The 23,585-nt window shown below is 40.9% G+C and overlaps 1 protein-coding gene across 2 annotated transcripts in view; it reads left to right on the plus strand.

Annotated features, from left to right (window-relative positions):
* LOC139478560 (WD repeat-containing protein 36-like) overlaps positions 1 to 15,932 on the plus strand; it is a 28,742-nt gene extending 12,810 nt beyond the window's left edge. For both annotated transcript variants that reach the window (XM_071261084.1, XM_071261085.1), the window contains 13 exons: positions 952 to 1,072; positions 3,156 to 3,305; positions 3,815 to 3,972; positions 5,299 to 5,413; positions 6,922 to 7,087; positions 7,942 to 8,050; positions 8,725 to 8,804; positions 9,766 to 9,977; positions 10,236 to 10,378; positions 11,532 to 11,651; positions 14,273 to 14,357; positions 14,692 to 14,879; positions 15,752 to 15,932. In XM_071261084.1, coding sequence (XP_071117185.1) covers positions 952 to 1,072; positions 3,156 to 3,305; positions 3,815 to 3,972; positions 5,299 to 5,413; positions 6,922 to 7,087; positions 7,942 to 8,050; positions 8,725 to 8,804; positions 9,766 to 9,977; positions 10,236 to 10,378; positions 11,532 to 11,651; positions 14,273 to 14,357; positions 14,692 to 14,879; positions 15,752 to 15,901 — 1,797 coding nt within the window. In that variant the 3' untranslated portion in view covers positions 15,902 to 15,932. The remainder of the gene's footprint in view (positions 1 to 951; positions 1,073 to 3,155; positions 3,306 to 3,814; positions 3,973 to 5,298; positions 5,414 to 6,921; positions 7,088 to 7,941; positions 8,051 to 8,724; positions 8,805 to 9,765; positions 9,978 to 10,235; positions 10,379 to 11,531; positions 11,652 to 14,272; positions 14,358 to 14,691; positions 14,880 to 15,751) is intronic.
* Positions 15,933 to 23,585: the final 7,653 nt, after the last annotated feature.

The raw sequence follows: 23,585 nt of genomic DNA on the forward strand, positions 1-23,585 counted from the left end.
TTACCTTGCCCCGTCTCAATATAAACAAGGGGAGGTGGGGTATCCTAGTGGTTAAAGTGTTAGCTCATCACATGAAGACCCAGGTTCAATCCCCCACAATTGTACAATGTGTGAAGCCTATTTCTGGTGTTCCCCGCCATATGATATTGCTTGAATATTGCTAAAAGTGGTGTAAAACTGTACTCACTCACTCACTCACTCACTCACTCACTCAAGGTTGTTTCTGAGTCAAGACTTGATTATTTAGAAGTTACAGTCATATAGCTGGTATAATGCTGACTGTGGTGTTATACAAAAGCTATTGCTACAAATAAAAATTGGACCTCTGTTTGTGCTATTATCCAGGTATTTCTACATTGTATTTTGGGAATTTTAAGTATGTGGATGTGAAATATGGTATATTATCATGGTTGATGTTTGACACAAGTATGATATTTGACTTTCTGATGCCCTTCTCTGTATCAATCAATAAGCAAGTTCATTGAGTTGAACACATGATTATGTGACCGATGGCAAAATGATGAAGATCTATGTGTGGAGGTGGTCTGACTGCTGTATTAGCAAAGTGACTACCAGGGACATGTACATGTCATAGTTACTCTGATTGCCATCTAATTTGTACTGCATACGTACGCACTCCCGCACGCACGCACGCAGACACACACCTATGCATGCATGCAAGCACGTACACACACAGTGTGTCAGCTCCAGACTTGTGCCCACGTGTGTATCTCCTAATTATCATGCATTGTGGTTCATTACAGGCTAACAAAGGTACATATAGTCATGAGGCCAGGTTATTGCTAAAGTTGATACAGAATTAAGTCATGAATCGATACATGGCTTTCATCATGTTTCTCAGTGAATCATGACAGCCCTAGCCCTAGTACTGTTTGAAGCAGCATTGAACCCCACTCACTCACTCACTCACTCACTCACTGTGTTCCCCAGGTATGGATATTTGACCAGCCAGATGGAGGCGGGAGGTTGTTGCGACACAGGGAAGGACACAAAGCCCCACCAACACGCATACGTCACTACGGCAGAGATGGTCAAAATATTATCAGCGCAGGTAACAGTTTGCTCTCTCTTACATCATTTAAACTTCAACTAAATAGAGAGAGAATCTTTGCTGTCGATATGTTACACTTCATCAGCAACTAATCAGCCATTTTTCTTGGTGCAAAAATATGATTCAAGGGAGATAACTCTTGTGACTCTATCATTGGTCAGCTCACAGGTACACAATACTGACTTTAGATCCTGATACTCAGCAATGATACCAGTATTTATAGCAAAACAAGTTTTGAATTCAAATATTAGTTTATTTAGAAGCCTTAATTAGTAGTTTAATTTCATATGCTATACTGCAGGACATTGAAATCTTGTCCTGCATTTGACTGAATTGTGACAACACACGGGCAAGCTGTGAAAACAAGTAATTTCTACTTCTTCAGGGACACTTTTAGCATGAGGTTGATTTCGTAGGCCAAGTGGGTCAGGTCCTGTACTGTTCATAGGGTGTTGCACGATGCAGAAATGTTAATAGAGAATATATTAAGGGGGCATGTTTGTTCTCCCATTATGGCGTGTTGTCATTGATTCATTTCCGTGTCCTTCATCTCCTCTTGAACATGTGGAAGGAACATGGCTTCTAACAATTGCTGAGACCATGGAACCATGAATGAACATACTTTGTATTTTGGTGCAATTATTACCATCGACTTCATGTAATCCTGTCTCGGTCTATCAATAAACAGGTCTATTTCTGACTTCTTAGTTAAACACGTGGACACAGTGACCTGATGGCAATATGATGAAGATCTATGTGTGGAGGTGGTCTGACTGCTGTATTAGCAAAGTGACTACCAGGGACTTGTTCATGTCATAGTTACTCTGATTGCCTTTTAAACATGGTGTAACAGGATCAAAAGGCATCTTATGGGGTCAAAACTTTATTAGAGCTCACCATACAATGTCTCTGTGACGTAAGGCGCAAATTGAAAGCAAAATTGCGACTGTAGGTCAAACCACTTCTATACAGCCAAGGACATTGAAATTCCTTATCTGAAATCATGTTTGCTTCGGGCAAGTGCCTCAGATCCTCTACTGTTCACAGGGTTTTAGACAATGCAGAAGTGTGTATCCAGTACGTACAATTGTATAAAATAGACAAAGAAAAAATATATGTTGCATCCCAAGGGACACAAAGTAATATTCAGTTACCAATTTCTTGACATGAAATATAAAGGTTCTGTAATTCAAATAATTATCAAGTATTACTGTACAGAACACTTCAGTGTTCACCATTTCATTACTTAAGAATTAACTTTCACTTTGTGTGAGTTCATTGGAGTATTAACCTTCATAGAGTGAGGGCCAAACTGTATGAACGTCGGAGCTTGTGACGTGACGGGAGAGATTTCCGAAGTTGTTAATGAACCTGTGGTGGTTACATGTGTTAGTCATCATTGATCAACTGGCCGATCATTGAAAGGTGAATAAAGATGAGTCAAACAGACACTAAGGTAAATTCATAGATTGCTAGAGACGGTTAGTGTCAGCCTAGACACGGATCGAGTCGATGCTACGATGTTTTTGATGTGCATTTCTTCGTTTGTTCATTAGGAAAGGCCACAGCGAGGATATTCGTGAACAATCATGCAGTCACGCTCTCTGACATTTCTCAGTGCATACTGAAATGCTGAGACCAAGAATAAAGGTTCTAAATGATCAGAAAGAACACTTATGTATATTTTCGTGCTAGGGAATTCCCAGGGGTTTTCCCAGGAATGTGGAAGTTGTCCGTCAGTGTTTACGTCATATCGAGAACACGGTCTCGTTAAAAACCTATGAACGTCTAATTGTGTCGTTCATACACTTATGAACGTCAATTTCGCGATCATGTGACCAACCTCTCGTCCAATGGAAAAGCTGTATATCGCATAAACTTCAAATTAAAAAACTATTTACAATTAATTTGCAATTAACTATTGGGGGTCCCTATGTCAGTCATGGTAAGACCCTGTGGTCTTGAGACAGTAGCAGTGCTAGGACAGCTTTGTCCAGATGGACCTTGCATTGGCTGTGTCTTGAGTTGACTTGAGTTAGGTGACATTTGCGACAATGTTTGTAAGTCACTGATGTTGTTGCAGGTCAAGACAGTCTGGTGTTGTCCTTCTCCACACTGCATGACAAACACAACAAGAGCATGGGCCGGGCATCCTACAATAAGAAACAATCCAAGAAATCTGGCCGTAGACTTGACCAGCACATGATGCCTCCGGTCACAGAATTCACAGCAGGTACAGTGTTTCCCGAGACTTCTTAAAGTGCAGCCATTAGAAATACAAGTCATGGCAACTTATATGTCCAATAAAAAAAAGGCAAAAGGCTTAATAAAAAACTTAAAACACTCATCTGATTTCATTGTGTCCTTTTCCACCCGACCTGATGAAGGATGAGTTTATTGCAACATGTTTTAAGGTTAATGAAGCATTCTTTGTAGCACAGGAACAATGGTTCTGTGTCTTTATGTTGATTGGTTGTCATGGAAAGGTTTGAATCATTGGAGTTGGAGAAGAAGAATTCAGGATCAACAGAACATTGCTGGATTCTTTGAATTGTAATCTTCAGTGAAGATCATTTCAACTTAGATGACAGTGCTTGAAAGGCCTTGAACTTGGTAGGTCAGCCTTGAAAATGCCTTAAAATAAAGAGAAGTTGAGCAGTATGTGTTTATGTGTCATCTACTCAAAGAATTATGTAAACAGCTGATGTACAAAGCCAACCCTTGATATTTGTCTGTTCCCAGAGCAGTGTCGTGAGAGTGACTGGGACAACATGGTGGCATGTCATCGAGGGGAGAGGGTCGTGACCACCTGGAGCTACCAGCGTTCCACCATGGGCAAACACAAGTTTGAGAATGACAGATTCCACGATAACCCAGTACATCGGAGGACAACAGCCGAGGTGAATTTACGATCACGGAGATATTTTGTTGAAATCATTGATGGACAGAACATAAGATTCGTCTGTCTTGTGGGACCCTGCAGGGATTCTGGTTCAGAATAGATCCCCAGGAACCAATCCTGGTCATAAGAGTGAGTGAGTGAGTTGGGTTTAACATCGCTTTTAACAGTATTCCAGTCATATCACGGTGTGTCAGCTTAATGTGGGAGGAAAGCCTGAAGTGATGCAGGTGTCAGAAATTTACCACTTCGGTGAAACCCACGAGCATGGGTATGGTTTTGACAAACCTAGAAACAAAATCGGGGCAAATGGGGATTCGAACCCATAATCATAGGTTTCTGGTGTGCCCAAGAGACGCAACTCTGCACAGCAAATTGTGGCACCTCAGACGACTGGGCCGCCACTCGTGCTGGTCGTAGGAGGTGACTTAATGAATCGGATAGTCAGGCTCGGTGACTTGGTTGATGATGTGTTATCCATGACCCTTGCAGGGAGGGATTCTGGGTCAGAGGCGATCAAATGGTCGGTTGGTCAGGTTACCCTGATGGCATGAACTGTTGCTCATAATATCAATAACTGGTTTGTCTGGTTCAGACTCGATTATTTACTGGAATATTGTTATGTTCAGTATTAAACAACAAATAAACACAACAATTTGTCTTGTGTTGTCAGATGTGTATAATCATGTCTGGAGCAGAGTCTAGCGTATGTTCCCATAGCTGTGAAACATAACTTTGTACTCCTCCGCTTTCATAATCCAATGTCTCCTGTTCACAAATACATGGCTATTAATCCCTGCATAGTAATGGCCTTTAAGAGTCTGATGCTGATTTTGATGAGATTGAAAATATATGTTGCCATAGTTGTAATCCTGTAAACACAAAGGGTAACATGTGTTCATGTATTTTCTTACTGCTCTGCATGATCTTAAGGGAGCACGACGTTAAAAAGTCTAAGGCACCTGGGATTGTGGGTTTCAAATGCTGGAACATCCTAATTATGTTTCTGGGTTTGTCAGCACTATACTTTTTTTCACTAATGTAATTTATGTCTAAGACTTGCATCATTTCAGGGCTTTCCTCTCACATCAAGAAGGCATGCCATGATATAACTGAAATACTGTTCAAAGCGGCATTAAACCAGACTCTATCCCTCATGGTTTTGATCTGAAAAAACACATAGTGTCAGTGAGGCAGACTGAAAGTAGTTCCGGCATGAAGTGTTATTTCACTGGAGTGAAATGTCAGTTATATGTCTTCACAGAAATATAGTATTTCTTCATCAAACATGTTGAATAATATTAATATCTAATATCTTATGTGTCAGGCGGTAGAGATCACTCCATGTGGGAACTTTGCTCTGATTGGCTACAGCTCTGGTCATGTAGATATGTACAACCTTCAGTCTGGCATCTTCAGAGGGACGTTTGGGACACCAACAGGTAGGTGATGAGCCAGACAAGTCCACCGAGCAAACATGTTTTCCAATCCCATGACAATCACTGGATTGTCTGGTCCAGATTAGAGTATTTACAGGCTGTCATAGTATAGATGAATTATTGCTGTTTGAGAATCATTGCTCATAATATCAGTCACTGGATTACCTGGTCCAGACTTGATTATTTTGAAGTGTCATATAGCTGAAATATTGCTGACTGTGGCGTTATACAAAAGCGATTGCTACAAGTTAAGATAGGACCTCTGTTTGTGCTATTATCCAAGTATTTCTACATTGTATTTTGGGAATTTTAAGTGTGTGGATGTGAAATATGGTATATTATCATGGTTGATGTTTGACACAAGAAAGATATTTGACTTTCTGCTGCCCTTCCCTATATCAATCAATAAGCAAGTTCATTGAGTTGAACACATGATTATGGTGACCGATGGCAATATGATGAAGATCTATGTGTGGAGGTGGTCTGACTGCTGTATTAGCAAAGTGACTACCAGAGACTTGTACATGTCATAGTTACTCTGATTGCCATCTAACTTGTGCTGCATACATATACACTCACACACCCATGCACCCACACGCACACGCACACGCACACACACACGCACACGCACACGCACGCATACACACACACATGCACACACACATGCACACACATGCACACACACACACAAGCACACACACACAGGCGCACACACACAGGCGCACACACACGCACGCATACACACACACATGCACGCATACACACACACATGCACGCATACACACACACATGCACACACACATGCACACACACACACACACACACACACAGGCGCACACACACGCACGCATACACACACACATGCACACACACATGCACACACACGCACACACACACAGGCACAAGACAAACAGTAGCAGTGAATATAATCCAGATGTAAATTCAGTTAAGTTCCACTGCAAATATCCATAATTCTTTTCTTCTTCTTTTTGAGAGTCCAGCTTTAAGAACCATAACCATGTTAATATAAAGCCTCAAAAATTGAGGCAGGAGACATTTTAAGTAAGAAAAGGTATTTGAAAGTTGGCATTTACCTGTGGTGCTGACAGAAAATAATACCTTGCATTACATCTCACACATCAGAACTCATGTAAACATGGAGTATTTGGATAAAAACCTTATCAAATATGAACCTTTCCTGCTGCATCATGGGAGAGCCTGAAGGTCAGTCCCTGCTGTATTCCATGGCCCCAAAATATAAATACTGCTGTCGATTTTTGTAATTCTGCAACCAAATTTGGATAACTCTGCACACAATTCTGCAAACTTTTAAGCTTAGTTTTCGTGAATTTAGTAGTTGTACACCTATTTGACCTGTAGCAGGGAGGCAGGCATTGTCCTGATAAACTCAGAATTGCAGAATACAGCAGGGACCTAAGCCCACAAGGAACCTGAAGCTGACTTGTCAAGGAATGGTTTGGGGCTAGTTAAAGAATCTGTATTCTCCGCAGCACACTCCTGTTCTGTGAGGGGTATTGTTGTGGATGGGCTCAACCAGCTGGTCGTCACAGCAGGGGCAGACGGACAAGTCAACTTCTGGAAATTCAAAACAAAAGTGTTTCTAGGCTCTGTGAAACTCAAATGCAGTATATCTCGTATTCTTCTTCACAGGGAAAGGTAGGACCTGCCTTGTTTGTGTTTGTCTTTTTGCATTGTTGAAACATGCCAATTGAATCGTTCCTATTGCAACTTTACAATTAAATATGCCTTTAAGTTTTAAAACATGCCTACTAAAGCATGCTGATTGGCTACTAAAACATGCCAATTGAAACATAGCTACTAAAACATGCTGATTGATACATGGCTACTAAAATATGCTAATTGAAACATGGCTACTAAAACATGCCGATTGAAACATGCATATTGTAATTTTGTTTCCTTGATTTTTATTACTCTGCCCTATATTTATAACTTGAAACCATTCTTATGTTTGTAATCGTTTTGCTTTTTATGAAGAATGAAAACTGAACTGCACAAAGTTTGTTCGGTGCCAGTGGAGCCTGAGTGATTATGGGTCATGTCACCCTTTACTAGCTTTTGGAATAAGTGTTAAGTTAACCCATATTGCTCAGAAACCTGAAGGTCAATAGTCTATCATGTTTTTTTGTTTGTTTGTTGTTTAACGTCGCACTCAGCAATATTCAAGCTATATGACTGCGGTATGTAAATAATTGAGTCTGGACCAGACAATCCTGTGATTGACATCATGAGCATCTATCCACGCAATTGGTATCGATGACTTGCATCAACCAAGTCAGCGAGCCTGACCACCCGATCCCGCTAGTTGTCTCTTACTCATAGAGCCCTGGCAATCAAATAGACAGTCACATTGGAAATGAAGTGGATATGTTCTGTACTGTAGTTCCTTATTGTATCAAGTTTAATGAGTGGATTTTTGCGGAAAAGATGAGCTGCTTGAAGGAAATGGACAAGTTGAGCCTGTTGTTTTACTCTGAGTATTGTGTTGACAGTGCCATGTTGGCGGTGTCCCTAGATGACTACAGTGTTGTGGTGGTCGACATCGACACACGACGAGAGGTCCGGGTCTTCAGTGGCCACAGCAACATCATCACAGACATGGTAAGCTTAATAATGTTTCTGATGACTTTCTTAAATGCCTGTCACACAGACCGACAGTATTAAACATATCATTCTGGGCCCCTTTCGTCAGTCCAGATTTCAACATGCTAAGGGTCAGAGGTTTTTGATGCACTGATGTACTGTAATAATGACCTCCCCTGAAGCTTGGCACATGTTTGGATGACCCTCCGCATGTTCTTGTACATTTTATATCATGACCCTCCCTGAAAAGACTAAATGTAAAAGCACTTCATACTTTATCATGAAATATCAATATTTTCGTTACTCTCCCAAACTATGTCTGACCCTCCCCTAGAGACTAGCATATCTTTTGGTGACACCCCACACCCCACCCCACCCCACCTTCTACTGTTAATCCTCCACCTTCTATATATATTCTGTACAATGTGCCTCATTCAGTCTTGCTTGACAAAGTATGGTATAGGGATCCATAGACATGCTCGTGGGTTTCACCAAAGTGATATAACTGGAAAATTGTCTAAAGCGACAGCAAATCCAGCTCGTTCACTCGCTCACTCACTCACTCACTCACTCACTCTCAGTGTCAATATGCCTCTTTGATTAAAGTTCCTATGCGCTACATATATTACCAATGCAAATATTATTTTAGCTGCCCAGCTTGGATCTTAAGAATATGTTGTTGTTTACTTCAGACATTCAGCCCTGATGCTCGGTGGTTGGTAACCTCATCCATGGACTCCTCAGTGAGAGTGTGGGACCTGCCCACTGGCAAGTTAGTATATCCTCCCACGTCCAGGCGGGTGCAAGTTGTCGACATCTTTCAAATAGTATTTTAACATGTTATTTGCAGAGAAGCAGATGTGAAGAAAGTGGCATCTGTTCGAACACAATGTGCTCTTATTGATTGAGTAGGTGCTTGTGGTAGCCAAGTGGTTGCTTGCCTCTTGAAACTTGGATGTGTTCTTCTGTGGTACATGTGAAATCCCTCTTGGTAACCTCTGACATGATATGGCTTGAATAGTACTGAAAGGGGCTTGAAAACTTCTCTCTCATTCAGTATGATGTCTCCCTGGGTTGTTACCATGGTTACCTGACCGTTCCTGCCTTTGACTAAATATTTTTTACAAGAGTTGTATTGGATGTATCAGTGATAAGGCATGCAAGAAATAACAAGGGCTGCTCTGCAGTTAGGAGCCCATTGTCTGGGTCCAGAGTTTGTATTCAGTGCAGCAGGGGAAACTAAGACAGTGTCTCTGGGTTGTTACTGTTAGCATTGCTGCTAGCCTGACTCACATCATTAACGATTAGTTATCACACAGTCAAAGAGGTGTTTGAATGTCTTGAATCACATTTGCCAGGTCTGCCAATTTGCCATGGCTAGTGCCCCGTGTTTCGCTGTGCAGAGTTGCGTCCCTTGGGCGCGCCAGAAACCTATGATTGTGGGTTTTAATCCCGGTTGCCCCGAGGTTTCAAGGTTTGTCAGCAACATACCCGTGGGTTTCACCAGAGTGGTAAACTTCTGAGACCTGCATCACTTCGGTCTTTCCTCCCACATTGAGCGGACAGGACATGATGTAACTGGAATACTGTTAAAAGCGCCGTTAAACCCAACTCACTCACTCACTCACTCACTCACTCACTCACTCACTCACTCACTCACTATGTGTGCCATACAAGTTTTTTTCCTTTTAAACTTTATGACAGCTGATAAATGATACTTTTCTTTCCTTCAGAATGATCGACTGTTTCTTGGTTGATTCGGCGGTGACGTCACTGAGTATGTCCCCAACCAGTGACTTCCTAGTTACGACCCACGTTGATGACCTTGGCATCTATCTGTGGTCCAACATGACCTTGTACACATACGTGTCACTGAAACCACTCCCCGAACACTACGAACCTCAAACGATGGCGGTGCCCAGTACAAGCCGCAGAGTCACAGCAGGTAGATCACCTATCTCATGTACCGGTAGTTCTTCCTGGACTCTCCTATTAAAGCAATTAGAAACAAACCATTTGATTTTCAAGGAAGCGCCTAGAATTTGTTTGAACAAACTAAATTGGCCTCAGATTTAATTAAAAAAATGAAAACCTGTTCACGGGACATCAGGAATGTGAAGTTCTTATACTGTTGGTTAACAGGAAGGTAAAGGAGTTTTGAATGTGAAACAGAACACCAATGTGGAAGTGTCTCTCATTCCAGTGGATGTGGAGGATGCAGAGGAGCTGGAGATGTATGAGAAGTCTGACTTCAAGTCTCCGGCACAGATCTCAGATGAGCTGGTGACACTGTCGCTTCTCCCCAACTCCAGATGGCAGAACCTCCTGCACCTGGATGTCATCAAGGTAGGCTGTGGGGAGAGACTAGTAAAAAACGATAAGAACCAGTAATACGCTGTTGAACACTCTCCCTGTTGTCAATTTTCATGTCTACCTATCATGGCTTTGCTTACATTGATTATGTTCTGAAAATGAGTTGAAAACCTTTATCTAGTATAAACACAGGTGACAGAAACATTTCAAACCACATGTCCAAGCCATGCTTAGGAAAGTAGTCTAAGGGTGAGTGAAATACTGCTTTTATCTTAGCAGTCACTTGCCCTATCAAGTACTTTGTGATAAAAACCTATTGTTATCTCCAAAATAGATTCTTCACTCGATTGATGTAGCACTTTATGCCAGGACTGCTTTCTGTATGCCTCAGTTACACTATGTATTGCAGAGTTACGTTATGAAAGTCATGCAAGCAAGCACATAATAAATAGAACACTTGTCTATTTCTTGTCAAAGAACATGATAATCTCATCTTGAGACCTCCTAACTTGATATTTTCCTGAGTGGCGCAAAGAAAAAATATCGTCTTTGTGATTGTCCAGTATAGATGTCTGTTAAACACTGCTTTACATCTAGGACCATCATACCACCTAGAACATTTACCATCCAATAAAATATTAAACATAACAAATGTATTTGAAACTACAATTTCTCTGTGTCTTCACACTTTGGTTTTCACATATTATGCAAATTGTTTGTCCTTTCATTCTGTTGAAGCTAAACATATTTAGCAGACTGACCTGTTATATTTTCCACAAGCTAGAAGGACCACCTGAACTTACGAATTACTGGTTCTGAATAATGTCAACAAGCATTATCTAGTACAGCAGCACTTTTCATCAACGTGACATGTGCCTTGAGAGGCATGAATTCCTCCTCCACCAATTCCCTGTGGATTCGCGGGTTAAAATAGGTCCTCAGCAACCTATACTGGTTATAAGAGGCAACTGAATGGATCAGGCTGCCAGGCTCAGTGACTTGGTTTACTACGTTACATCGTACTCCAAAATTAATCACTGGATTGTCTGGTCCAGAATTAATTATTTACAGGTCACCATCATATAGCTGGAATATTTCTGAGTGATGCATTAAACAAAAAGAAATAATAATAATGACACAAGAAATGCACCAAGAAGTTGTGATATCCTTCTGTTTGGTGTTTCAGCTAAGGAACAAACCCAAGCAGCCCCCCAAGGTTCCCAAGGCTGCCCCATTCTTCCTGCCAACGGTGCCAGGCCTGCAGCCCAAATTTGTCCAGTTGGAAGCCGATGAGGGAAAGACTAAGGTGAGTGGAATACTGCCATTGAACACAGAAGAAACTTGTATACTGTGGCTGAGTCCAGTGGAGAATGCAGGGTTGGTGTGAGTATGCACACACAGGCATAAGCTGTGTGACCGTCTCCATCTGCTTCCATGCATTTATGTGTCAGTCAAGCAGTATCATCATTCTACTGAACATCAAACATCAATGCCCTGACTTTGGCAAGTTACAAGTCCATCTAACATGTACTGAATGTGCTCATCTACAACCATCACCCCTGAAACGTAGTGGACTATGCCACTTTTCTTTATTGTGTACATCAGCAGTACCTCAGTGTCAGACCTGTTGTTTGGCTTGGAACATGTGCAGTAGAATTCAGAAACGAGGATTCTGCATTTTCTAATTACTACTGAGGCAACTATTTTTTATTGTGTGGTTTATGAATTTTTGTTAACCTGTTTGCTTTGATGGGTCAAAATATAAATATATTTGTGTCGCTCGTTGTATTTTCGATTTTAGGATAGTTGTGGGATAGATGACCACCTTAAACTAACTTGGTCATGCATGCTCCCATCATGGGCTGTCTGTCCAGCCATTTCCACAAACATCATCTCCACTTGACCCTACAGGCCTCAAAGTTGCCACTGAAACGGTCACCAATTCGACCTAAGTTTCATTTTGTCTACTGTCTAAAATTCAGAGGTAGCCAAATGACTACCTTGAAAATATCTTGTGGCAACTAAATTCTATTGCTTCACATTTGAAGACACAAAAATAAATAACAGATAAATGTGGAAAACATGTCTGCTAATAATTGTACTAGAGCATGTTGAGTACAAGTCCTGTTAAAGTCGACAATGAACAGAAATACATAAATAATAATGTAATTATTATCTTATTTCAGTTGACAATGCTCATTGGATAAGGAAGGATATAGCTAAATGATCTAGTAACATAAATTGCATAATTGTTTAAGTCACAAATAACAAAATTCAAGTACATTTTCCACTAATATACAATTCCAAGACTAGTGCTATGACTTGTACATATAATAATAGTTATTTGTTAAAAGATCATTTAAAATGCTATTGGCTACCTACAATATTGGACTGACTTCTTGATTTTACCACAAATGGAAAAAAATGTTTGTAGCCATATGTCTACTTGGTAAAATTTAAACTTTGAGGCCTGCCCTACATTGCCTGTGGTGCTGACAGTTCTCATGAATGAACCTACTTCATTTTTGGCCCAACTAACACCTTTGACTTCCATTTGTTGTGCAGACAAAGTCCTCGGTCTGTCAATAAATAAGTTTATGTCTGACTCTGAGTTTCACACATGGACACAGTGACCTGATGGCAATATGATGAAGATCTATGTGTGGAGGTGGTCTGACTGCTGTATTAGCAAAGTGACTACCAGGGACTTGTACATGTCATAGTTACTCTGATTGCCTCATCAACAGTGTCCTGTTTCAACATGAACCCAGGGTGGCTTTGCACATGGCTATACACATGGCTGATCTTGCATACAAATGTTTGTCTTATCATGTCATATGTCAAGATGGCCATATGGAGGATTTCATGTGGTCAATGACTCGGCCATTTCTGTGTGTATCAATGTGACATTTGATTTCCATTAATTGTGTGATACCACAATACAAGACGTTTTTGCAAATAGTTTTGTTTACCATCACTCGATGCACTGGCATGAAGTCCTATAATAACTGATTAATGAGGGTCGGGTAGTCAGCCTCTGTGACTTGTGTGCTGTGACCTCAAAGTGGTTGGATGTTGATCATGCTATCAACCACTGGTTTACCTTGACCCGTCACAGTTCTTAACAGGCCACCTTGACCTGTCTCAGTTCTTAACAGGCCACCTTGACCCGTCTCGGTTCTTAACAGGCCACCTTGACCTGTCTCAGTTCTTAACAGGCCACCTTGACCCGTCTCAGTTCTTAACATGCCACCTTGACCCGTCCCAGTTCTTAACAGGCCACCTTGACCCGTCTCAGTTCTTAACAGGCCACCTTGGCCCGTCTCAGTTCTTAACAGGCCACCTTGACCCGTCTCAGTTGTTAACAGGCCACCTTGACCCGTCTCGGTTCTTAACAGGCCACCTTGACCTGTCTCAGTTCTTAACATGCTACCTTGACAAAGTTGAAATACTGCAGTTGGTGGCATCAAAGAATTAACTCAAGTTTTATCTGAGTTTAAGACTGCCCTCCATTTCAGTTACAATGTATGTTAATAATTACATACAAACATCTATAACCCAGCAATTTCTACTCTCTATTTTGTGATGATTTTGAAGTGTGTGGATGTGAAGCATGGTATAATATCATGGTTATGTATTCAGAGTATTTTGATGTTTGACACAATTATGATATTTGACTTTCTACTGCACTATTGTGCCTATATCAATCAATAGGTAAGTTTATTAAGTTAAGCGCATGAATATGTGACCTGATGGCAATATGATGAAGATCTATGTGTGGAGGTGGTCTGCCTGCTGTATTAGCAAAGTGACTACCAGGGACATGTACATGTCATAGTTACTCTGATTGCCTTACCATAACAATTGCCATAACCAATCAGATTGTCTCAGGAAAAGCAATGATTGTGATTCTGTCTCTCCTTCTAGAAGGGCTCTCGTATCCTGTCCGGTAACCTACAGCCACTCTCCCCCCTGGCTCAGCTGCTGGAGGATTCCAGGGACACAGGCAACTGTGAGTTGGGGTGGTGGGTGTGTGGGGATGGGGGTAGAGAGAAAATGTTGTTATCTTTTCTCCATGCTGATGTTTGTCATGAATGATTGTTTATGGGAAATTAATGAATAACCTGCTTTTGAAAGGAATAGAAACCGACAGCTGTCAAGGGAGGTAACTCTCTCTGCCTTGTTGAACACATCTAAGTAATCAGTGTTTGTGTTTTTTGAGTAATGTTAATATCCATGTCTTTCCTGCCAATCAGTAATATAGGATGTTTATTGGCAAACCATTTTTCACCATCTACTTGCATGACCCACATTCAGATGTACATCAGGGGTATGCCATCTTGTAGATTCACCAGTACTGGATCACCTGAAGGAACTGGGCCCATCAGCTATTGATGTGGAGATTCGCTCACTGGCGCCCTCTGGTGGAGGAAATGTACAAGTGATGGCTGAGTTCATGAAATTCATCAACCACAGTATCAAGACCAACAACAACTTTGAGATTGTGCAGGCCTATCTGGGACTCTTCCTGAAGGTAACGATGTGTTAATATCATATATGGTTGAAATTAGGGGTTGGTTATTTGTAATGCCATGTTTTTCATCTTTTAATGATAATTCACAGATTACTGTCTGCTGTACTTATGTTAGCCAAATATCATTCACATACTCACTTCTACTTATATCATGTATATTATGAATGTCTCCATAATCTTTCATATTACATAATTCTATAGCAAACCATTGTCATATTCTATAATCCATGATATCACATCGTTCTATTCAAATCAATGCACAATTTGGATAATCCACAATATCACATAGTCCTATTCCAAACCACTGACAGTAGGCATTAGACTTAAAAAGGAAAAATATTTTTATATGTGGTCAGGCAGAGTCACAGTTCCATTTTCTTCTGTCATTAGTTGTTTTTTTAGGACTTGTCTCCAGATTACATACTGTGGTGATTTTAGGGCAGAATAGGTTCAAAGTATTATAAGCTGATTTTAAGAGCTGTCTAAATTGATGATCCAACTCTGTGACTTGACTGATTGTCATCTGTGGGATGGTACAGAAATTGCTTGTGCTGTCATTGTTGCTGGAATATTGATTGCTTCGGTCTACAAAAACATGGACTTGCTCACTGACAAAACCGATTTGTGTAGAGGCCACCATGCCTATTCCTTTCCTTATTGTTAAACCATACCTGGGCAGGATAGGGTCCCAGTAGCCCCATAATTGTTCTACCATCAGAAGAACCCGTGGTCTGATTATGATTTGAATGTGTTTTTAACCACTGGGTTGTCTGCCCCTTCTGGATTATTGTCAAGCAATTGTATCACTCACTCACCCAACCACTATCTAACACTCACCTTCTCAGTAATGACTGTCTGCTGTTTGTTTCAAGCTGAACGCTGATGTGATAGCTGAGACCCCCGAGCTTGTGGAGGAAGCCAAGAGCCTAGTGACAAGTCACCGCGAGTCGTGGAGGACACTGGAAGACCTCTTCACCCAGTCACTTTGTCTGGTCACCTACCTGCGATCTGCAACCTTATAGCAGGACGTGGCCTTTGTGTATATAGATGCAATAAAATGTGCATACTTAGTTCTTCCTTGTTTTCTCTTTCCCAAACATCTGTATTGAAAGTATCGGGTAATCAAAATGAGATCCACACATTAGGGCTCTTTTTTCACATGTATTGTGGATGAGAGGTATTCCGGTACAGAATATGTTCCCAGGCTTTATTGATTAATATGGATATGCTTTTGGTTTAGAATACAGCTGATAAGTTGTCTGTTGTTTAAGATATGTGAAAAATAGTTCACAGTTTGATAGAAAGTGCACAGTTGTTGATGGAAAAAGTAGTGGGGCTTAGAAATAGGAGTTCTTGTAATGTCCTTTTGATAAAATACAGGGAGGATGTATTTAAATGACCAGGAACTATTTGTTGTTGTTTTAAGGGTGTTATGATGATATTGTCATCATCTGGTCTGTCCGCCGTATTATGTTTCCAGAGCATAACATGAAAACCAAACTCTTAGTACATGTATTAACCAGTGTCTGAAGTGGTGCGTTTTGCTCTTCTGATGACTCTCGTTTCTTTTATTGAACTATAAAACTATGAAATATACATGCCCTAATACAGCTAAACACTGGTTTGCCGACAAGCACAGGTTACTTCCTTACTGAGTGTTAATGCAAGCCGTGACTGTCTTGTGGCCAACAAGACCAACAGCTGAAGACTTGGTGCAGCTGGCGGAATACCTGCAAAGTTGCTGACAATCTCATTAAAATCAGATATTAGTTCTCACTACCGCAAAACAAAGATCTGAGGACATCCCATTAGGGGTCACGTCAGAACGACCTTTCGTCCGACCAATCAGCGCGTCGCTTACCAGATCATGAAAGTGACAGTCGGAATGTGATTTCTAATCGCGCAACATCGAAAACTTGAACACGGGATATTCCGGACGATAGTTACGGGCTAAACGACTAAATCCATACAATATAGACTATATCTAATAGCCAGTCCAGAATGTTCTTTTGTTCAGGTTTCAATTTTTTAATCGAGTATTTTTCAAAATATGTTTCGAAGCGTAGTCGCCAATTTGAAATTAGTGCCGTAAAGCACGAGAAAGCTGCCTTCTGATTGGCTAATGTCGACTTCTTGTCAGTCATTCTATTGGTCGGTCAAAGTTCGCAAAAGGTCGGTCTGACGTGACCCGTAATGGGATGTCCTCAGATCTTTGTTTAGCGCTAGCGAGAACTATAAGATCTGATTTTAATGAGATTGAGTTGCTGATGAAGTAGTATTGAAACATTCATCTTGTTTTAATTACCTATACACTCTTTTTTTTAGTTGGCAACCGAATGAAGAATTTGTAAATTTCATAGCAACAGTTTTGTGGAAATAATTTTTAATCAGTATTATTCGTGGGTGCAGATTGATCTTTTCACTCCTAGATAGCCCAGTGGCCCTTCCAAACTCTACCAAGAGTGGTAGGGTAACTCTGCAGTCAAGGACCCTCAATTCATTATGCTGGGTAGTTTAGAGGTGCCGGGATCAGGTGATCTTGGGTTAGAACCCATATTAGCACAGGTTGGCCCTTCCGCACTATGATGGTCGTCTGTGGCTTTCAATTAAGTAACAATATCCCCGTGGCGATTTCGGGTTACACCAGTTCCTCGGCAACCTATGCTTATCGTGGGAGGCGATAATATCGATAACTGGATCGTCTGTTCCAGACGGCCATCATATAGCTTGAAGATTGCCGCGTTAAACAACAGGAAAAAGTAACTGTAAGAATGAAAGTAGTACACAGGGCTCTATATAAACGTAGTCCGACAGTTAATAGCTACAGATATCCTGAAGAAAATGCAAAGATACACCTGTGTACATACAAACACACGGAATATCATACAAAGCAAACGCTAGACCGTCTCCAGTTAGTGCAGAACACGGCAGCCAGGATTGGGACAAGGACATCACGTACAATGGCTTCCGGTCGAGTCAAGGATCATGTACAAAATGCTGTCAACAACCAGGCTCCAGCTTATCTCTCTCTACTCTGCTCCAGCTTCATAATCCACCAAGATCAGCAAATCAACTTCTGCTATCTGTTCCTTAGTATAGACTTTCCAGCTAAAGACTTTCAGTGTGGCTGCCCCAAAGTTATTGAATGATCTTCCACTTGAGATTAGACTTTCGTTAACATTTCAGACATTCAAAGCAAAACTTAAGACACATTTGTTGAAATACGGCTTTCCAGAGTGACGTTTGAATGTAGCATGAACTCTACATGGAGGGTAGCGAATGAGAAGTGCACATTAGTATTACTTGCGGAAGACCTCACCTCACGTGTAAAGTATAACGTCATGAGCGGGATTCCCTATGCATGCACAATTCGGTTGTCGTGTGTTTGGGTATGTAGAAAAAAAAACGTGACGTTTATGATCTGAATCATAACTATTCTTGCATTGTGGTCGCAGAATCCGGGTGCCAAATTCAAAGGGAAAGGACCCGTACATCTTTTGGTCCCACCAGTGTTTGTCTTTCATTCATCGTCGTTGTAAACCCATTCATGTCTTGTTAAATTGCGTGTGTCTATATTATATTCTTGACTGTAAACCAAATTCTCAAAGGTGAATCAAATTTTCAAATTGGGTAAAACGTGTTGTCCTGACGTACCGCATGAAGTTAGGCATTAAACTACGGCCCTAATAAAGATAGAAAACTCGTGACAGTATGTTTTTGGGATGTACCGTCATGCTGTACTAACACGTGCTTAGTAGGTAGTCCCTTAATACTAGGTGAATGGTTCGCACCTGTTTATTTCCGGATTCCAAAGCTAAATATTTGAAAAAGATACCGTCCTACGAATAACGTTTGTACATATGCCGTATGAGCATGTATCGGTGACATTAACGGTGGGCCGTTTCAGGAAGAGCTGTTCATTGGAACCAACCCATGACATTCTCAATTAATCAAACCTAATCAACCGCTCAAAAACCATAATTTATCGAAAAATATAGTGATTTCCCTGCAGAAATAGGCGGTGTTAAGAATTCATTGTCAGTTCACAACGGGATCGAATTACCGACAGAGACTCGTCTGTCACCACCAATGTGTCACCACTGTCACTGGATGTGAAATATCGCCTCATGTTGTGAGTAGCCTTAATCTACAGCTTCTTGTTCCGTGTGAGCTGCTCTTCCTGCCATAGTGGCCAACCACGTAACAGAACTGTAGGTAAGAGTAAGTTTAATAATTGAAACTATTCTGGAATTTTTAATAAAAAACCGGTTCAAACAATAACTTAAGTCTTCAAAAATGGTAAATTCGAAAATTCAGAACATTGCCCATTTACCGTTCCTGGTTTTCTGCTATATATACAGGTACGTAGACAACTTATCATTTATGACGTGAAATACCCTACAGATACTTCACGATGTTGTTCAAGTCTTCTAAACAGAATCTATGTCAGCTGTTCTGTGCAATCTTTGCAGTAAGTTATTTTAAAGTTTGTACAAATCTGTACAGTATTTTTTGGAAAGTGAGACTGGGTGCCTCAATTGATCCTGTGATTCTGAAATTCAAATGGAGCTGGTCGGTCCTTACTTGAACATGGAGTGACCCAATGATCTAAGGCGATTGGCTGATCATGGTTACTTCCCTCAGTCGTGCCAGGATCCGCAGTTCTAATGTCAGTGTCGCCCTGATTATCATCCATAGTTTGTCAGTATCATACTAGCGTTCATTGGTTTCACTACAGGTACCAATCTGAATCCCTTTACTCCCACTTGACATGCCGTTAATTGACTGAAAATATTTTTTGAAAGCTGTGTTAAATCCAATCTAACTAATCCACTTGCAAATAGAAATGTCTATGTCTTGTTATGTTTGTTTATTTGTTTCAGCAAAAGGTAAAAGGGCACGGGTGCCGATCTCAGTTTTATTTATAACAGGGTTGGTAGGGTCAGAGATTTTTAGCATACTGAAAATAATGTCCCTCCCCTAATGTTTGTCATACATTTAAATGAATAGTTTGCTCGGGACCTGTTCTAACCCGGAATCCCCAATAAGGGACAACATCTATGTGCATTGATTTGATACAATCTCATTGAAATCATAGTTTTCGCTACCACTAGCGAATCGGAGGCCATCCAATTACGAGTCGCGTCAGAACGACCGTACTTCAGACCAATTGGAGCGTCGCTTACCAGATGAGGAAAGCGACAATCGGAATATGTTTTCTAATCATGCAACTTCGGATAGGTTAACACGGGCTATTCCGAACGACAGATACTAGCCGTACGACTGAATCAGTCAAAATCATCGTTTATCTTTCGCTTCATTAGGAAAGACATTTGCATAGACCGTGGGAAGTACTCCCTTACAATCTCTGCCATGTGGTTTGTTTGTTTGTTTGTTTGTTTGTTGTTTAACGCCGCACTCAGCAATATTCCAGCTATCTGACGGCGGTTTTTAAATAATCGAGTCGAGACCAGACAATCTAGTGATTGACATCATGTGCATCAATCCACGCAATTGGGATACGATGACATGCATCAACCAAGTCGGCGAGCCTGACCACCCGATCCCGTTCGTCGCCTCTTACGACAAGCATAGTCGCCTTTTATGTCAAGCATTCGGTAGGCATGTGTGGCTATCTAATAATTCCACACAAACCATTCTCTACCATTACAGCTCTTTCATCTTCCAAATGTCGAGCCATCATGCGGCGGCTACATCATGCGAGTATGCGACACGACGGACACAATCGAGGCATCTTTCTACATGGTGCCAGCGTTCGAAGCAGACGAAAACGTCACCACTCCGGTTACCAAAGCACGACATATATATGGAGAAAAGAATTGCGCGAAAGCCTCCAACACAAACGCTCCCGGCTCCCCATTATGCCCCGTCTACTATGTCCTGAACTTCGACGCAGCCCGAGAACCGTCGATGATTGTCGAAGCAAGATGCACGTGCGCTTACTGCAACGGATACACGCATGCGTGCAGCCCAGTGTACTACTTCCGTCCGGTGCTGGAGTACGATCGGAAGAAACAGTGTGGTCGGAAAGTCGTAAGACGGTTTCAAAGCGGGTGTACGTGTACTCGGGGGCAGTTCGGCCGCTAAACAATGACAGATATTTGGAAACGACATTGTTCAATTTACGCAATTGTGATAAAAGTTGATATTTATTCCATGTAGTGTTTCTTAAGGCCAGAAAAACATATTCTTGTTTCTGATAATATTTTTCTAAAAAATGTCAAGGTCGAGATTTCTCAAACACTCCAACCTTAATTCTCAGATGTACTAAATAAAAACAATGAAGAAGCAGAGGTTTTTGTGTCCTATTCGCAAATAAGTCGAGAATGCCCTTGACGTCATGACCGGTTATATAAAAAATAGCAACTTCGGAATGGAATATAACTTAGCCAAAAATAACAGAAGAAGGATTCTTCGTGTCAGCTGGTGATGTGAAACAAGGAATATGTTTGTGTGGCCTAACAGACGCATGGTATGATTGTTTGCATAGCCCGGATTTTTACATGTGTTTCTCTTAATTGCTTGAAATTAACACAAATAACGGTAAAATTAAAACAAAAAACTTATGGTGTATAGGTCGCCATTAGTTCTACTTGCTAGTTCTAACTTTCACCATCGATGTACGCTTAAAGTAACTGATGTTCTTTAACCTTTGCATGAATTATTTGTGATAAGAAACCCAATTTAATTTAATTTGACTAATTGCTCTTTACTCTTCAAGTACATGTACTTTTTTTTATCAATAAAAAATATCTTGGGTATTTGTCTCTCCTTGGAAGAGTCTTACCTTTTCTTTCTCAAGAGTTGAACACACTGGTAAATGTCTAGTATCAGAGTTGCCTCCCGTTGACCATATTCCGCTGGTTTTATCGCTCTCCTTCTCGACACTGTAAATCAAGATAATAAATGCCACTTTACCTTACACGCGAGGCAAGTTATCATTGACATATATATACGTATGAGCTGCTTGACGTTTCGTGAATGTCAACCCTCCTACCAATGTCGTTTCAAACACTATTCATCATGATTTGGGATGTGCGCGCTGTTCATTTACGTTTATTTGGTTGTTGTTAAACGCCTCACTCGGCGATATTCCAGCTTTATGGCGGCGTAAATTTTAGGGTCTCGGTCAGACAATCCAGTGATAGATATTGTGAACAAGGATCCACACAGTCACCAAGTCAGCCGAGCCATCGAGGCTTTTGTCGCTTCTCACGACCAGCTTGCTGGGGACCTAATCTAACCCGCAACCCCCACGGGGTGGTTCTATTCACTGTAACACAGGTAACATATGACTTTTCTCCCCCGGCAAAATATACAACTGGAAAAAGAGGTTAAGTGTCCCCTGAAATTTTTGTCGATGAGGTTTCGAAACCTGTGCGCTGGTCCCAAATCTATGGCGTAGAAACAAGAAATATTGTTGTTTCCTGAAAGTTATGCCTTTCAGGAAACCAAACGGTCACCAGTCGATCTGCAGTCGAGTGCTGTATCCCCTGAGCTATATCCCGTCGCAGATATTTCTAGGGTAAATAAATGTGATAACAAAGAGATCCATAGACTAGCACAGATGACAAAACACATGGTTAGCATCCAACACCAAACAACATTTAGAGTGATACCGCTAAACTAAGTCATTAAAATAAGATCTTAGTTCTCGCTACCGCTAAACTAAGTCATTTAAATAAGATCTTAGTTCTCGCTACCGCTAAACTAAGTCATTAAAATAAGTTCTTAGTTCTCGCTACCGCTAAACTAAGTCATTAAAATAAGATCTTAGTTCTCGCTACCGCTAATCTAAGTCATTAAAATAAGTTCTTAGTTCTCGCTACCGCTAAACTAAGTCATTAAAGTCAGATCTTAGTTCTCGCTACTGCTAAACTAAGTCATTAAAGTCAGATCTTGGTTTTCGCTACCGCTAAACTAAGTCATTAAAGTCAGATCTTAGTTCTCGCTACCGCTAAACTAAGTCATTAAAATAAGATCTTAGTTCTCGCTACCGCTAAACTAATTCATTAAAATAAGTTCTTAGTTCTCGCTACCGCTAAACTAAGTCATTAAAGTCAGATCTTAGTTCTCGCTACCGCTAAACTAAGTCATTAAAATAAGATCTTAGTTCTCGCTACCGCTAAACTAATTCATTAAAATAAGTTCTTAGTTCTCGCTACCGCTAAACTAAGTCATTAAAATCAGATCTTTGTTCTCGCTACCGCTAAACTAAGTCATTAAAGTCAGATCTTAGTTCTCGCTTCCGCTAAACTAAGTCATTAAAGTCAGATCTTAGTTCACGCTTCCGCTAAACTAAGTCATTAAAATAAGATCTTCGTTACAATCACGGATTATTTGTTTCTTTTGCTGACAGCGTCCACGGTTTAGAAGCCAAGATATAACTCAAGTATGCTTTTCGGTCGAAACGTTGCTCGTTGGTTTCCCCCAAATCCAAACGTCAAAGGACATGCATCACTTCTGGCTTTCTTCCCACATCAAACTGACACACCGTGATATAACTGGTATGATGTTCAACATCACTCAGCTCACTCACTCACCTATGGGCCACTTAGGTTATACCTGCCACAGTTGATGCTCATGATGCCAGTTACTGGATTGACGGATCCAGACTCGATTATTTTCAGACCGTCGTATTATTGCTGAGTGCGGCGTTAAACAACAAACAAACAAAACAATACA

This window comes from Haliotis cracherodii, unplaced genomic scaffold (assembly GCF_022045235.1).
Source record: "Haliotis cracherodii isolate W230 unplaced genomic scaffold, xgHalCrac1.p SCAF_4, whole genome shotgun sequence".
In the NCBI taxonomy this organism is placed as follows: Eukaryota; Metazoa; Mollusca; class Gastropoda; order Lepetellida; family Haliotidae; genus Haliotis; species Haliotis cracherodii.